Source organism: Pecten maximus, chromosome 3 (genome assembly GCF_902652985.1).
Source record: "Pecten maximus chromosome 3, xPecMax1.1, whole genome shotgun sequence".
Lineage (NCBI taxonomy): Eukaryota > Metazoa > Mollusca > Bivalvia > Pectinida > Pectinidae > Pecten > Pecten maximus.
Window position 1 is genome coordinate 3381077 of NC_047017.1, and position 17648 is coordinate 3398724.

The 17648-nt window shown below is 35.9% G+C and overlaps 1 protein-coding gene across 1 annotated transcript in view; it reads right to left on the reverse strand.

The window, feature by feature from the left end:
- Nucleotides 1–17648, reverse strand: part of LOC117322970 (B-cell lymphoma/leukemia 11A-like) — a 108666-nt gene that overhangs the window by 59891 nt on the left and 31127 nt on the right. Inside the window, 1 exon segment of the mRNA XM_033877940.1 lies at nt 1799–2212. Coding sequence (XP_033733831.1) covers nt 1799–2212 — 414 coding nt within the window.

The window sequence follows — 17648 nt, forward strand, 5'->3', positions numbered from 1 at the left end:
GCTGACAACGATCCCTCCTCCCCAACTCGATTTCTCCCGACGATGATGACGCTTTTCATCAATGGCTAGATATACTGACAGGTTCAGTCGAATATTGAGTGATAATTTCACAGGTCTTACATGACATGGGACACGCTAAGAATCTCCGCGCGATAGGATGCACTACATCTCTAGATCGGCAAATCCACCAGAAATGTGAACGGTGCCTATCATGATGTACCGACGGCTGTCTTTAGGGTATAAATAATTCCTCTGTAATGTTTCATTGGTGAAATGATCTGGAGACTTTCGTCAAGCCCTAACAGAATTCTCATTGTAGTAATTACTTTTTTAAGTATATGTATATTTTTCATTCACACACGGTAATGTTTATAATTCTGATTGTGAATAATTTCAATAATCCATTGTTTTTACATCAGACAGACTCTACCCAAACTGAACTCTGAATAGTCCGACAACCCTTTTTTTATCAGATCTTCAGCTAGAAACCTCTAAATAATTACATTTTTGACCTATTTGATTAAGAAGTTTCGCCACCAGCTCCAACAGGCAGGAGTAGGGTTTATAGAAAATTCTCCGATTCGGACAGTTCACTTTTAAACTCCTAGTTAACAATATATTCTCCTATTCTCTGATATAGCATATGGTTGTCTATAACCTTTTACCGATATTGAAAATTCCTTTGGGATGATGAAAAGTCACTATAAATAAATGCTCCCACTTACCTGCTGGAAACACTTACCTTGGCATTACAGCCTGCCAATCATAAAGTCCGACTTCGGCTGTCCCAAGCCTTTTTCTAATATCATTCATACCTCACTCTCTCATCGTTGTTTAAAATGGCAAATCATTTAATTACATATTTAGGTAACTCATCACAGGTAATGAAACGATGGCAGATGCCTGAACTTTTACCAGGAAAAATTACAAATTGATGTTTTTTGGGAGCCTTTCAATTAGCCTACACTTTACAAAAGTGATCGCGCCATATTGCTAGACAATTGTCAATAGTGCCCCGGTACACTCGTCAGGAATAGTTTTGAACTTTAAAACTTGTTGTTGTGAATGATTAAGTTCAATTTTATTTCAGCTGAAATTACTTCAGCTCACAGACATTGAACACAACTAGATGACAGCATGGCAGCCCTTTTCCAGCGCTACTAATATACATGCATCATCATCGCACAACTCTACAATCTAGGAACAATCTGTTGTGGGTTCGAAAAAGCTAGCTTTATGACATATTCGCTTGAAGATAGAGTTTTTCAAATAAACTTTTCAACAACTCTACTGAGCCCAGTTTCATTTTATCTTTTGATATTCTCTAAAAGGCTGATTTTTCTGATCATTTCAGACATCTACCAAGTCCATTTTCAAATTTTTCTTTGACTTTCATGATCTGAACAGTTCATTTCCTAAACAAATGTTTAAACACAGGAAAACAAAAACAAAAGCTGATGTGTTGAAGTGACTGAATTCTGTTACCTAGACGAGTCGTTTTCAGATCTGCATAAAAGTAATCTGCAGTGTTTCCCATACAAATGACCAAATTTTTACAGAAAAAACTCCCTTGAACCCATTCTGGGCAGCTTTAGTCAGAAACGGAACAAAAACGAATTCCTGAAACTTGTCTTCTGCTCTCAATGTAGATCTATGCATTGTCTGTTTTTTGTTGACAAGGAAATGGATTACTTTCAATGCAGAAATACGATTCGCCTTTTTTTTTGGTTGTTGGTATGGATTGGTTCCAATCAACAACAGTAGGAACAGATGTGAATTAAAGCGATTCATCACCTACCTGTATTTGTCGTGTTCGACTCTGCATCCACAACCTTGCGGGGCTTGAGTGGTGACCGGGATAACTTTTGTTCGAAGAGCTTGTCCTCTTCCATGGGGCTGTGACCATTCTCCTCTTTGATTCTGACATCCTTCAGAGAGCCGAGCGAGTCAATAGAGGAGCGTGGTGATTTGTTGTTTTCGATGGCCTCTTTGAGAGAGATAGGGGCGGAGATGCTAGTCCTTTTCGAGCTAATGCTTCCGCAGTGTTGCTCCGAGTCTGAGTGGCTACCGTCCTCATACTCTGGCGAATCCAACACGTCAACAATTTTCTTACTGCACTTGTTGACCTTGTGGCGTATGAATTTGAGGATATCTTGTAAGGGAAAGCTGGTCTGACACTCCCCACAAAGCAACAGGTCATTTTCTTGTTCCACTGTAACGAAAAACGTAAAACATCATCAAACCGTTACACAAAATACCTGAGTGCATTTGAATCCTAAACAAATTTTTTATCGTTTTTAAAAAAAATTCTGGTTTAAAATGAAAGAATTACTCCACAAACTAATGAAAACTAAAATTAAACGAAATGTATATTCATGCATACATGTGTATTTGGATGAAAAAGATTTTCTGAAAATGAAAATACAGCATCATCCAGGCTGATGTTAGCATCTCCCCATCAAAATCAAAATGCTACCAATTCGATAGATTGCTCCACTTGAAATCAGTTTGTGGTTAAAGAAAAAAATAGAAATCAACAGCATATCAATTACACAGAATTCCCAAGAAGCATGTGAACATCGATGTCAACCAGATGTCTTGAGACTAACTATTTCAATTCCACAACCGATATCAAATCTAGAAAATTTATCAGGATGAATTATTTTACGTCGCGTCTGGAATCATTGAGATGCCTACTATTGAGGATATCATTCTTATTCAGCTAGAAATTGAAATATTAAATGCTACGTCAGACCTCTGTTCAGCTAACTGAAGCATCCAGACTACCGAATCAGGAATGTTTTAGCGAATGAATCTTTCCAGTTATCAATCAAAATCAATCCGCTCCTTCATGACAATGAATAAATTAAGTTTTTAGATGATTTCTGACGTCTTTTTGAAGTGTTAATTTGTTTGAAATCGCAGTCGCGGCTGTAAATGATTTAAACATCACTTCATACAATCCCGATTCAATTATTGCTTTTAATTTTTACACATTTTTTCCCAATATTTCAAATACATTTGAGGTCGACAAAACAGAAAAAAAGAGCATTTTGAATCTTTCAATGATTTTAGATAAAACCTATTCAGCAGTCCGTTCTTTTTCTCTTTCATAAACGGGGGAAAAAAAAAAAAATCCAACTAAAGAATGAGGTGGCAGGTCTGCTTCAGCCAAACTGTCTTAGAGTATTGATCAAAGACCGACATAAACCCTTTTAACCGTTCTAGGAATATAGCCTACCTCTGAAAATAAAACATCATTTGATATTTTAATTCTTTCCCTCAAAACGAAACTGTACAATCAGGATAGGAGCAGGGTCAGAACCGAGGCCGGTTTTTCCTTCAATTTATTTCTGCAAAGTTAGTGCATCCTGCATCGTATTGCATGCCTCGCCGCTATTGTCTAACGTTAGTTTGCCAATGATTACAATACAAGAAATCCCCCAACGTGTGCTTCCTATGTTAATGAATCGTCTAAATCACTCCCCACTAGCTTTAGTGGTGTTTAAATATGGGTCTGTAGTTTGTTAAGTTTCTATTCGTAATTTACGATTTCGGAGCAAATTGCTTTATAAATTGATACAATATCTTGCTGGAAATTTCCCACAAAGGCCACAAGCAAAAATAATTTGGAATTTATCACCGTCTTTAAAAGATACGTTTAAAAAAACGGGGATTAATTTCGAATATGTGCATTCAATTTCCACATAAACTAGGAAGGCCTAGTTTGGTAGGAAAACGTTGAATTCCCAGGATCGTGCAATGTACTTGCTGATGTCAATGTATTTATGCAAGAGTGGCATGTTTAGGGTCCATTCTTACGATTACGGTCAAACCATTCAGAGGAGCTCTCCAGTATCGTAAGATTCATAAGTACCAGTCTCCAGATGCTGAAGATAATAGATAATCTTCTGGTCTCAAACAAAGGATATTAAAGAGGAAAACGGCCTGAACCTTTACTGGACATTTTGTAACATAACTTTATTTATTTCAGTTAGTGGCTTATAATAACCTGTCTTTAGGACAGGGTTTTAAATATAGTTCTGCTACATTAGCTTCTCTTAAGACTTATTAAATACATTTCCAAAATGATCTTTTGATTTTTCGTGAATTTATTCAAATAATGTGTATATGTAAATGTTTTTTGAAGATATAATCTTGTTAAAAATAAAAATTTAAATTTTTTTTAAAAAGTTTTTTCTTTAATGAAAATTATATGAAAATCAAAAAAAGTTGATGAGAAAGAAATATTTTTGGTCAATTCAATATTAATTTAATTTCAAAACAAAATAAGTTCATATCCTGATTGCTGGCAAAATCAATGAAGGACAGACTAGATTTCCTCTTTTCCCATCCAATTTGTCTTATTGAAAATGCATGACCTTCAAATAGCTGCCAACATCATGCCAGTCACTAATCTACCCTTCTAACACTTTCATACCCGATTACCTTTGCCACAAATGAGCAGAAAATCACGACCAACTGTATCCCAATAAAATCAATATTCTTGCAATCTTTAATGATTAGAAATCCTTCAATTTAGATTTTAATTAGTGTGATACAGGGCCGGTGAATGGCCTAAAGCATGATAGCTTTGTAAGCCGGCCCCTTCAAGGAGGGGCCCATTAGCCTAGCATTATCTGCATAATCAAAGTGAGCTTCCAAGTGATGACATGGTTTCCAACCAAATGCGCCCAACCTCGCTGACCTAACCCTGGTATACAAGTGCCAAGAAGGAAGAGCTTGCTTCAATGTACCCATATTAATATTTGTTATCGGGGCGCTCTCGGTTGGTGTGAAGATATCTGCGAGAAGAAGGTGGATTTTTCTGCTGCAGAAACTGCTCCAGCATAGGATTAATGAGGGTTATTTTTTGCACACACGGACTCACTGGTTGAAGTGAGTGAGAAATGGGTTCAGTTTATAATCCTATTGGCAAGGTCAAATGTTTCAGCACAATTAAAGCCACGTAAAACTCCTGTAAACAAATGCACAGTGTCATTGCGGTATATACAGTCCCATTCTGCCGGTAATAGACTTCAAGTAACACCATTTCTGAGGATATAAAATTTCATTCCTTTAAACATTCAAATTTTGGATGTAAGTTGTATATTTTATTTTCCCTGCAAGAGCCTTCGGTAAAATTACTAACAATGTTGGAACTTCAGATATGCTTACACATCAGACAGACAAAACAAGATCACTAGGTCTCTATAAACATCACAACTTAAAAATAAATTTGAAATTGTTTTTGATCAGGAATCGGGTCACCCCTGGATTAATTGTCTTAACACAAACCTAATTAATTGTCTTAACTCAACACAAACCTGATTAACCGTCTTAACTCAACATAAACCTAATTAACTGTCTTAACTTAACACAAACCTGATTAACTATCTTAACTCAACACAAACCTGTTTAACTGTCTTAACACAAACCTGATTAACTAAAACTTCATTACCCCAACACAAACTTGATTAACTGTTTTAATTCAACACAAAGCTGATTCACTTTCTTAACCCAACACAAACCTAATCAACTATCTTAACCTGATCAACTATCTTAACCTCATTAACTATCTTAACCTGATCAACTATCTTAACCTGATGTAAAATATTTTACAAATCAACCGATACAGTGTTAGTCATTGAATCTTTATTTTATAGTCCAATTAGAAATGAATGTACTGAATATTAGATGTTATTGAACATTTACTGTAAGATATCCCATGCACACATGGAAATCAAACAGGCTTTTCTACCGAGGTTATTGAACGTTATCGAAAAATGTGTATGGGCCGCCTCACAACAGACCTGCTGCTCAATGAATTATCAAAATAAAAAAAAATAAACAATAAAAAAGTTACGATACGCTGGTTTGGATAAATGTTGGGATCGTAAAAAATGGGAAGAATTCCCAACACACTAGAACGTATAAATAAAGACAAGGATTCGGTCTGACATCCATCAAACTAGCTACTGATATTTACGTGATGTATTTAATACACTGATTTCTACTGAGACACCTCTAATAACATCTCCCGTATAGATATCAACGATTCAAGTGAAGTCGGCTGTTAATATTCAAAGCTGCGTCAATCAATCATTTAATACAGGCTGGACGAAATACGATACAATGAATTTTGGTAGCATATGTCTGAGTTATAAAAAAAAAATGATACAACGTAGAACTCTACCCATCTACGAGTAATTTTTTTGTCAGTGGGATGATGGGATTTATCTCTCGCTGTGATGTGGTCATGTGACTTGATATAGGTCAATGGTCAGATGTGCTGATGTTCAGATGAGGGACAAATAGCAACGACTGGGGACATAGCAATTTAATTCCAACAAATGGTAAATGAACCAGGAAATACAGTGTGTGTAATTGTAAACTGAGGACAATTTTCTGGAGTTGAAATACAATGGAAAAAGCACACAATAACGATGAACTGTCCCTATAGACTTACGAGCCATACTTTCACACAAAAAAAAAACCCATTAAAAGCCCCAAATGAAATGAAACCACAGAAATGGATACATTTCAAAACATTGCCACTTTACGTTAAATGAACAGATTTTACACTGTTGATTAGTAAAGAATTCGGGAATGAAGAACGACAGCATCCATTCCTAATTTGAAATTCTGCATGAAAACAATGGACGTGTAATAGCTTTAAATCAAATTAATTAATTTAGTAAAAATGAGCCAAGTTATTACACTAATGAATTGAAAAATAAAAATGATGTCATATCTGTTACGGCAAAATTCCTTTTGTTTTAATGTTTTGGCAATGAACTGTATGTAGGCATATAAATGTATAAAGACCCTGAATGAACAATTTCAGTTTTCGAAAAATTTAAACAAAATCACTCTCAATTGATTTTCTACAACTAATATTAAAATTATGATAAATAAATACCTTAATTATTGTGACCCCTGGAGTATAAAACAGGTGTACTTACTATTGTTTTGTAATTCCTCATTTACATATAGAATATCATAGCGACAGTGTGAATAGAATATCTTCAAATAATCGTAAGAATCACATGCTTGGTTACACGTAACAGTGTGGAATATTACGATCCCAGAACATTGGAGACGACAACCGCACAAGAGCCAGGTTGAGCTGCACAGATTTGTTCCTGACATGGAGAGCTTTTGAGGTCATAATGGAGAAACAAGCCAGTATCTAGATGTTTTTTTTGGTCACTTGATATATGCAAAACGACAAATCATTATTGGGATAATTTTAATAATAATGCCTATTCACTGATCCCTGGCGGTCATCTGAGTGGACAGTCCAGCGCACACGGGTGGCTGGACATTGGAGATTTCAGCCAGTCAGAGGTGGTCATTTCTGACTTATTGTCGTGCTAATTATTTCCCAAAGCTTGACCGGCCGTGCCAGGCCAAGCCCGGATCAACAGGCATACCACTACACTAATGTATTCAAAGGCTTGTTTTTTTTAACTGATCTGATCGTCATCTAGGGAAAAAAGTTTCTCATGTAAATCTGAAAGGCCCTTAACTATAGGGGCTATTGTCCAGCTTGACCATTAAGGGCAGCGAGTGTCAGGGAGAGGTCATTTCGTGTCACTTGAGGTCAGTGCTGACCTCCTATAACCCCACCACAGGTTAGCCTGTATGTCTGGGCTGACCAGGTGAGACTTGACCACGGTGGCCATACATATATAGATTAATTCTCGAACCAACCTAGGCTAAATGACTAGATATCTGTATATACATAGTATGTTTACACTACATCATACAATGCATATACTCTACATCATTCTTTAATGTAAGATGTGCAACGAACAGGACTAGGTCGAAAGCCAGTGACGGTCCTAGATTCAATTCTCAGTTTACAGCCATTGTTTTATTTCTCCCCTAATACAGAGTGCCAGTGCATACAGGCTTTACACAACCCAACCGTGGACATCTATTTTGGCACTTACTGCCACGCTTATTGACCTTTAACGCATGACTAGGGTGTGACAAACTGTCCTGACAGCATGTCCAACAAGTCTCCGAAAAACCCAATATGTATAACCAGTACCAATCTGGCTACAGAGCAGTTAATTGATGATAAGCACTTAATTGTCTGTTTAGCGGGCTGTCTGGACAGGATCTGGGTCAGCTGTGTGTTTGTATTGATTGGTCAACGTTTATGTTAGATTATACCAGTGTTTGTCTGTCATGCCAGGTCAATATACTGCACAGCAATCATTTAGCCAAATATAAACACCAGGTCAGGGATGGCCAGCGTCCAACTCTTGTGTATGCTAGAGTGCTATATTAAGGCCCAGTTACATGTCTGTCAGTGCAAGCTACTGCCCGATATACTGTATTATTAGTGATATTTGTGGTGGAATTTAATTTTAATTTACTCAGTCATTAAAGATAGCACAACATTGAACATCCAGCAAATATTTATACTCTGAATTTTAATCCCTATGACTATTCATTATATATTACCTAGATGCGTTTACCTAAACTTACTGCTACTTTTCATTAACTGCATGATGCTACGCAAAAAGGAATTCCTCAAACTCAAAAATTAATCAGTATTTCAAAAAAAAATTTTTGTAAAAATTTTAGATTGTATTCATGCATATTCAGCCATTAACAAGTGCCAGTGGACATTATTCACTATTTGTAATAAAAACTTTTCAGGATATTTGGGTTAAGCCATTATGAGGCATTAACTGGACAATCAACATTTTTATGACTACCTTTTTTTCACATTTTCCTCTCCCATCTTGACAAAAACCATGAATATTCTTCAGAATGTTTACATCTTTTGGAACAATTAAATCTAATCTAAAATTAAACTAGACTTCGCAATATCCTTTCTATCCAAGCTTTTTCAAAATCAAACCTCCGATTTAAAATAAATTTCCATGCAAATGCACATTAGTGATTGACAAGAGAAATGTCAAAGTTATGGAACAGTACCATATCATATTTAGAATAGTGATACATTCTATAAAACCGATCACATTCAGTCAACTAATGAAATAACTCTGATCAAAATACCTGATTTTCTAATTTCATTCCAGATTGAAAAACTCTTTCAACTCAAACTTTTCAAATGTTAAAATATTCTCAGATTTTGTATTCAGATAGCCACATAACACATAGTGCACCAAGGCATTTAAAATCTTTGCACATTTTAAGAACTAATTTTAAAATCTTAAATGAATTAAGTTTTGAAATGTTCAAATTACAGGTACATGTACATGTTAAAGTATAAGAGTCTTTCTGCTTGTAGATTACTTTAACATTGGAGAGGGACAAAATGTCTTCATATAACAAATTTAATTTGTCGAAAACAAAAGTATATTTCACTCAGAAAAAGATTCTGAAAAAAGGGATAAATTCTTTGAAAGTGTAATGAAATTAATGAAAGGTACACATGTAAATGAGTATTCAAATATTTCTGTCGACTAGTATGCCATACACAATACCCCTCAGAAAGGGCTTCAGCCTAAATTGTGTCTCTCTTGATTCTACTTGGAGGTCTTGTGATCCGAACATAATCCGGATGGTACATCCTCTTTTAATTCCGCAGCAAAATTTGCATCAACAGTTAATTTTTTTTTCATCATCAGCTCCCAGCACGGGAATTGATGTATATGCTTGTAAAATGGAAACATCTTAATTTAAAAGATATAGGCTGATCTATCACGGTGTTGCATGGATTTGAATCCAAAAGAAGCTTGCAAGCAATCGTAAAAAATATTAAAATAAAAAAAAAAAAGGTGAAGAATCCCTCGTTACACTATTTGGTTGCAGAAGAACCTGCAAGAAAGCCCTAGGTTTATTCTGGTGTGTGAATCCTTGAGGCATTGTTAGAGAAACTAAATTTGGAGATCAATACCGGGATTCTGCTGCAGGGCAGTCTCCATAGACTTCGGTGCATTTGAAAACCAAATCTTTTTTAATGTAATCCTATGTGTCAGGCATACCACCTTTTCTGCCATTGGTACTTCCTTAGTTTGAAAAGCACCATCGTCGCATAATCAATAACCTCCACTCTACCTATAGGTGACCACCGCAGCAGGCTGTTGAGCCAATTTTGCAGTTTGGAAAGAATCGAACATAATGAAAAATTAAGAAGAAATGAGTGTAAGAGGTTGTTATCGCACGGCTCTAAGGAGATTGAATTGCTTTTCCGAATTTTGCTTAACAAATAAACGTCCTTACTATACAAGTGGATTGAACTGAAAGTTACAAACAAAATACTTCAAATCATGCAACTTGGAAAAAAACCTGTGAAATGAAATTTTCAGAAATTGATTTTGCCCCTGGTTCTTTGCAGATGTAGATTTGGTAGAGGAAAGAGAGTTTGATAGAATCACGGCCATAAAATATTCTGCTGCAAAGTCCATTGCTCTGTATCTGTGCTACAACACCCAGCAACTAGTTTTTCAAAGTCAAATCACAGACTCTGTCAAAGATGTTTTATTTTGGTCACTTTATTTTATTGGTTTCGGTTCCTTTTTTAAAACTCGGAACAAACTCATGACAAAATTCTTTTTAATAGCTTTTTTCCCACTCAAAGTCTTTTTATACTTAACAACTAGTTTTGTTGTGTGAAAACTTTTAAAACCACAACACTGAATTTTTCATCTTTATATTTCAAGGCAATAAATGATTTATATGAAAATGTAAAAGGATATTTGCTGGCCGGAATTGACCAGAATTGACCAGTAAATGACAAGGCTCAAAATTCTATAGAAACTGGACATGGGAAAAATGTACAATATCATATCTTTTCCCAGACCTCAAGTGCCCCAGCCAATGGCATTTGACCACTGTCCACAGTAAATGTGGTCACCTCTGGTCACCTGTGTCCTCACCTCTTGACCGTCAATATACTACTCTATTCAATCTGATACGGGTAAAAAAATAAGCCCCATACAATTAGGCCTTCTCTGTGGTCAGCTGGAAGCTTGGCCACTACACATAAACTGTACAGGTATTTTTTGTGATTTCCATGTGAATTAGTGTCGAGGAGCTCATTGTTCCATATTTGTGTTAAATAGCCGTTGGTCAGTCAGTCGGTCTCCTTACCTTCTAGCCACCAAACCCACTTAATAGCTAATACCCCGATCAGTACAGCCATCATGTGTGGTAGGCCAGAATTGTTTAAAAAGTCAAAATTGAATTATAATTCAATATTCCTGACAGGGTTAATAAAACCAGATTTCAATAGCTTTGTAACAGTACAGGAAAGACGATATGTAATATTTTTCTAGACACCGTAGATATACTCGTGGCTTTCACTGCAGACAGGTAGTATGTGGGTAAAATGTCAATCTGGTTTTTGTGTTCTAAAATCTAATCACTTCTTGTTGAGAATAAACTTAGAGGTGTAATTTTTTAGCCTGTCCACTGTAAAACTGCCTTCATCCGCAACATACGCATACCTCTTGGCAAACAAATGCTTAGTGGATTTGGGATGTGGAAAAATTAAAGATTTTAATGGAATTTTATTAATATTTTATCGTGATTCTGGTCAGCTGACTTGTCTAAATGTATTTTTAATGTCCGACATAACACCAAAGTTCATCTCATCAAATTGCCCTAAAAGGACTTTGGTTTTCCATTATCAAATTTGTTTAAAAAAACAATGCAGACCATCAATGTACAAAGCAAATTTTCCTCCAAAAGTTCTGCAGCAAAAACCTTAATTGGTGTACATACAACTGTTTAGAATATTGTCCATTCCAGAGCAGAAAATTTGAGAAAATTAACAGATCTTTTTCCCGTCCAATTTCAATGAACTGTAATTGAATTTCTTTTGTAATTTTTGTTTCCCAAACCCCGTTGTTCCACCCAAGAAATTCTGCTTTTGTCTAATACCAAGCTGACAAATTTCAACAGCAGGATTTAATTTTTTTTTATTAATATAAATTAGGCTAGTTTATACCCATCAGCCCAGATATCTCACCAATTCAAAATGTGTTAAATAATGTACGCAAGTAACAACAATAAACGAGAGCGAAATTTCAACTCCAATGTTCCAGAATTTATAACGAAATAAAAAATAGTCACCACAATATACAGCAGTGTAAAATTAACGTAGTTCCATTTTCCATCTGAAGATAAATGTTTTGTAATTACTAGTATGGATAATGATGGCATAATTGAAAAAAAGATTCGGAACGCTATAAAAAAAAAAACGCGTTGATAAATTTCATCCATTTATTGATTGCAATACATATGCAGTTATCTTGACGGTAAGTTTTCGATTAAAAGAAAAAATAAATTGAACTTTGGCAAAATAAAGCATCCTACTTAACCAGGAATAAAAACGAAGGGGCATTAGATCTAATTGTACGAAAACAAAATTTAAGATCTTTGAAACACAGAAGTTGGCTTAACCCCAAGTCAGCCCAGTATTAGTTCCAGCATTGGTATGATGCTGGTGTGAATGGCTAGATCTGATTTGCCAGGAGATGACACTCCTTAAACCAAGCTCCATTTCGGCGAATTGCTACCTTCAATCATGATCTCTGTAAGGTTTGGAAGCCTGAGTTTTGAGTAGCGGGGACGATGCGCAGGGATTGCGGCGCTTCGTAGTGATGGACAGGTAATCATTCATGTAGAAATAGCAAGGCTCTACTGTAGGGTAAAACTGCAAGCTTGTGCAAGACTGCAGGAAGCTCCCTGCCATACTGATCACTCAAAGCACAAGGACAGGCTGAAATTTTATGGCTCAATAGGATCCATACATCTTGAAAAGAATGAAGGAATTACATAAAATCAATAGAAAATAGCCACTTTCAAGAGCAAATGTTAAAATTTCAAAGTCATGCATGTACTTGGTTGTGTCTTTCCAGGAGGTCTTGTTCTCACCAGTTGAAAACTAGGTCTCATTTGTCTATCTTAGCTCAGCGAAAGAAGCTGTCATTTTTTTTCTTCAAATGAAGAACTCCCTAGCAGCCCCTGATGTTACACACCAGTGTAACCAGAGACAATAAATTCAAATTCAAATGTCAGCTCTTTTTTTTTTTTTTTTTTTTAAAAGATAATTATTGTAAGTCCAAAAAATTTGTATCTTCTGCAAGTTTTGAAAACTAGGGCAATAAAATTGTTTAAAATTTCATCTCAGTAGGTTGAAATATTTTCACATATTTGGTTGCAGAATCATGCATTGGGGAATATTTAAGCTGAAGACAATTTGAAAAAGAGGACCGAGTGAGTCTTTAAATGAAAATGCCAAATGACAGGTGGACAAAAAAAGGACGGCAAGGGACAAAGAAGAAAACAAGGAAGACATAAAACAAAGAAAAAGCCCAATGCTAAATACCCTTCAGAAGTAAAATCTTGTTAAGAAACCATGCCAGGCATGAAGCCGTCCAGCTCAAGAGGACACCATCAGTAAACACGCCAAACAGTGTACAAAGTTATGAAAAGTTTTCCAGTAAAAAAAAATCAATGTTTAGAGAAAGTCCGTGGAGTTGTTGTCATGAAGACATAATCAAATTGTAGACAGTAAAAACTGAGTTAACTTCTTTAAAATAATTGGATCTGTTTAATGTTTTTATCTATTCTATATTTTGGAATCCAACGACCCCCGTGGGTGCTATGATTTAGGGAGCTTCACCCGAGGATTCTAGCCGATTGCCAGTGTTACTTCAAATGGCCCTCCAGGGTTATGTTTCAATTACTACCTTAATCCTATTTGGTTTTCTAATTCAGGGCTTCCAATCCCTTTCCCCATTTTGCCTAATTAAAGAGAATGACTCCATTATTCCCGGTTTCCTGTAAATCTAAGAACAATCCTACATTATTCACAATTCTATTCAAGCCATTTTCTTTCTTCTTTAATTTTCTATCTTCTCCTAATTATATATTTTTTGAATTCAATTACATAGATGTAAATTTTATGCTATGCAAGCCGACTAAGGAAATTTGCATTGCCCATATTTCCTTTTTCCTATACTAAATAACACTGCTATTGCTACGATTACCCAACAACCATGTATTAACATACTCAATTCTTATTTTACATCCAGTTCTACAAAATTCTTTCATGTTTTTAACATTCTAAAACTTGACCACAACGAGAGACAAATTAAACTGGTGTCTGGTTAACAGTTCACCTCGGAACATGACCTCAAACATCGTTATCAACAATCACTTATAGTGACCACCACTTGACTCCAAGTGTCCAGACAAAGGCTGACTGGTCAGATCAAAATACACTGGTCAACTGGGCCAACAGGTGCTTATGACCACCCTTATTAAAGTCAGGTGCGACAAAATCTTCCAGTGCTCTCAAAAACACACAAATCCTTTTCCCTGTTTTTGTACATTCATTTCAGCTGCAAAGCTACAAGCCTATCACAACATAATCATCGAGGTGAAAAGGACACTTGGAGATTAGAATATTTATTTTCTGTTTTAATTGTCAAGGATACATTTATGAAACTAATTTTAATAATAAGATTAAAACTGGTATTTACCTGAAGGTCACAGGGTCAAATTGACAGAATCAAGAAATTTTAGCCCAAGAAAAGATTTCTTGGCTTTTGAACCAAATTTAAAAAATAATTATCACCGACATAAAAACATTTGTTTCAGGAGTTTTAATATGGTTTAGATACAACTAGTCTCCCCCTATAAGTCATGACAAATAGATGACCTTGAATTCTATTGATCCTTTGAGCTTGAATTATCAATGAGTAACCAAACATTGTAACTCTATCCTGCACGATTCATGTCCGATTCTATTTTCATTTGTACAAAATTGCAAATTTAAGTCTAATGCATCCCGAGCCGATGTGTATACCATTTTTTTTAATATCGGAAGAGTCCTATTGTAACACTGTGATCACCACTGAGCCATTTTTTTCTCGTATTTCAATTTGGTGAAAATGTTAATGGACCTATGTCCCAGCTATTACATTCGTTTCTTGGGTGCTAAAGCGTAAAAGAACAAAACGCATTTAGTGTTGGGACAAACCGTCTGTTGTCTGAACAGTACCATGTATCTTTAAGAGACAATCAATTGTCATCCATGCACGATCACACCTGTCCTAGTTTAAAGTAATTTGAAAATGGTTTGTCAAAACAAGATTATTCAACTTTAAAAATAAAAAATGCATCTAGTCATCAAAAGATTTGAAGTTCCTTATAAAAATATTTGTCAAACAAAACGCGAATTTTTTTCATGTGAGAAGTCGTTCTGACTATTGTCTGGGTTAACTCTCAGTTTATCAACTTTTTGTATTGGTGAGCGCCCATATAAGGACAGACAGATCCAAAAGTAGATAGAAGATACGCCAACCATGAAGGAATCAGTATTTATGGGCAGTTTAATGGTAGTGATATTGGACGGAAATGCTCTTTTAACAGCCTCTTTATACTCCGTAACAAGCGGTATACCCCACATCTCGCCCTTTCCAACTCAACAACTAAACCATTAGATTGAGACATCTGATTTAAGCATATTTGGCATTGACTGTTGGCTTATGAAATTGCCCATTCATGAAATTTTATCCAAACAATATGTTTAGCTCCGAGGACAAGATGACAAGCAACGCTTGTTTAAAAGTTTCAAACTTCACTGTTATTTATAATGCGAATCCCTTTGTGCCGGGACATCAATAAAGATTGTATATACATGCAATCGAGTACACGACTGTGGCATTTTACTATGGAGTATGCAAGTGTGTGCAGGAGAGAAAAGCAACCATTTTAAATCTGATGTAGGATTCCTGTCTTTAAAACCCTTACTAGGACATATACAGCATCAGTATCACTTTTATTTTTTCCCCCATGAGATGAGATTTTCGTAAAAATTTTAAAACCACGAAAATGAAAAAAATAATGAAAAATCTCCACGTAGAATTTTTCACAACTTCCATGCATCTCCCACAAGTATACAATCATACTTATTTGTTTTTATACTTTAATGACTAAAGCCTTGCTGAGCTTCCCACTAAAAGTTCACAGGCGCCACCATTTATCAATAATGTAAAAAGTAGCCATGCTTGGCTGAGTATATCAAAACAGTTATGACTTCATGGTTGAGCCGTGATGGTGTAACCATAATGGCTTACAAGGGGACCCTGATCCTGACAAGCAGATTGCAGGTCCGGGACAAGCAGGCCAACATCCAGTACCAACACAATTATACTAAATTAACCTAATTTGCCTGCTGAAGGTACCACTCCGTGTTCCCTAGTAGTAGTAAAATCAATTCTTTTTCAGGTTTACAGATTCTTGAGGAGAAAACTGCTGCATCTGTACATTAAAAGAAAATGAGGGGAGGGGAGTCGAAAAAAAGTACAAGTAGTGGTGGTAGTAATGTGGAGCATCCTTATGGGAGATTGGTCGGTGTAGTTGACAAATCAATATGTGTCCATATAGGAAGCTATCACTCACTGTATCAGTGTATCAATTTAAATATTTATACATATATGCAAGAAAACCTTTGTGCAGGCACAAGATAGCCATCAGGAACCATCGTAGAAAAGTTATCTGACACCAAACCGTTGAAATGTTTGATTCTTCAGTAAGATTTAATATAAAAAAAAAGAAAAAAGAGAGAAATACACAGAGTGTAAGCTCCCTACTATATTTAAGTGTTTGGGACCAGTGTTGTATGGGGGAGCCAACAAAAGCTTCCTGACTAGCACATGCGACCATCATCTCTTTACCAGATGTTTTTTGTACTGCAGATTACACCTTTATCTTAAATTGATAAAAGCAAAGTAGAAAACCTTTTAATTGTATTCTGTGCGGTTTTTTTCTGGTCATTTAAATGAAGGTGATCTGTTAAATACAATACTACAGAAATCATAAAAAAAGCTCTCAGGCATGTTTTCACGTCCGGCCATCTGAGGGCATCTGATTCCTGAGGTTGTGACCCCCCATTGCTGGTCAAGCCCTATGGTGGTCATCTCATTAGGAACAATGGCTGTGCTTCAGTGTTTTTTATTCTGTAGGTCAGGATGTCCATTCATCTGCTGACCAGGTGACCATTGCCTTAGCCAGTGACAAATGTAGCGTACAATCTTTCACACTCCACCAGCCCTCAATAAATCAGAGGAAATGGACAGACTTTTGATCACTGACCCTAACTTAAGTCAATTGACTACTGAAGCTTTCTTCTGTATTTTTTTTTTACTACAATTGACTACTGACGCTTTCTTCTGTTTAAATTTTATTTTTTTTTAAATTCAAGTTCATTTCATATGTTTCCTGCATTTCATGAACTTTATGTCCAATCCAGATTCTATCAGAGACCTTAAAAGTCTAAACTTTCAAGCCTATCTCCATACTCACTTAACCTGTGCCTATTGCTCACTGTTTTATGATCTGATTGGCTATGCCTTTAAACCTGTGCCTATTGCTCAATGTTTTGTGACCTTCTGATAGGCTTTGCCTTTGAACCTGTGCATATTGCTCAGTTTTGTGACCTTCCGATTGGAATTGCCTTTGAACCTGTGCCTATTGCTCGCTCAATGTTTTGTGACCTTCAGAATGGCTTTGCCTTTTGAACCTGTGCCTATTGGTCACTATTTTGTGACCTTCTGATTGGCTATGCCTTTAAACCTGTGCCTATTGCTCACTATTTTGTGACCTTCTGATTGGCTATGCCTTTAAACCTGTGCCTTTTTCTCCCT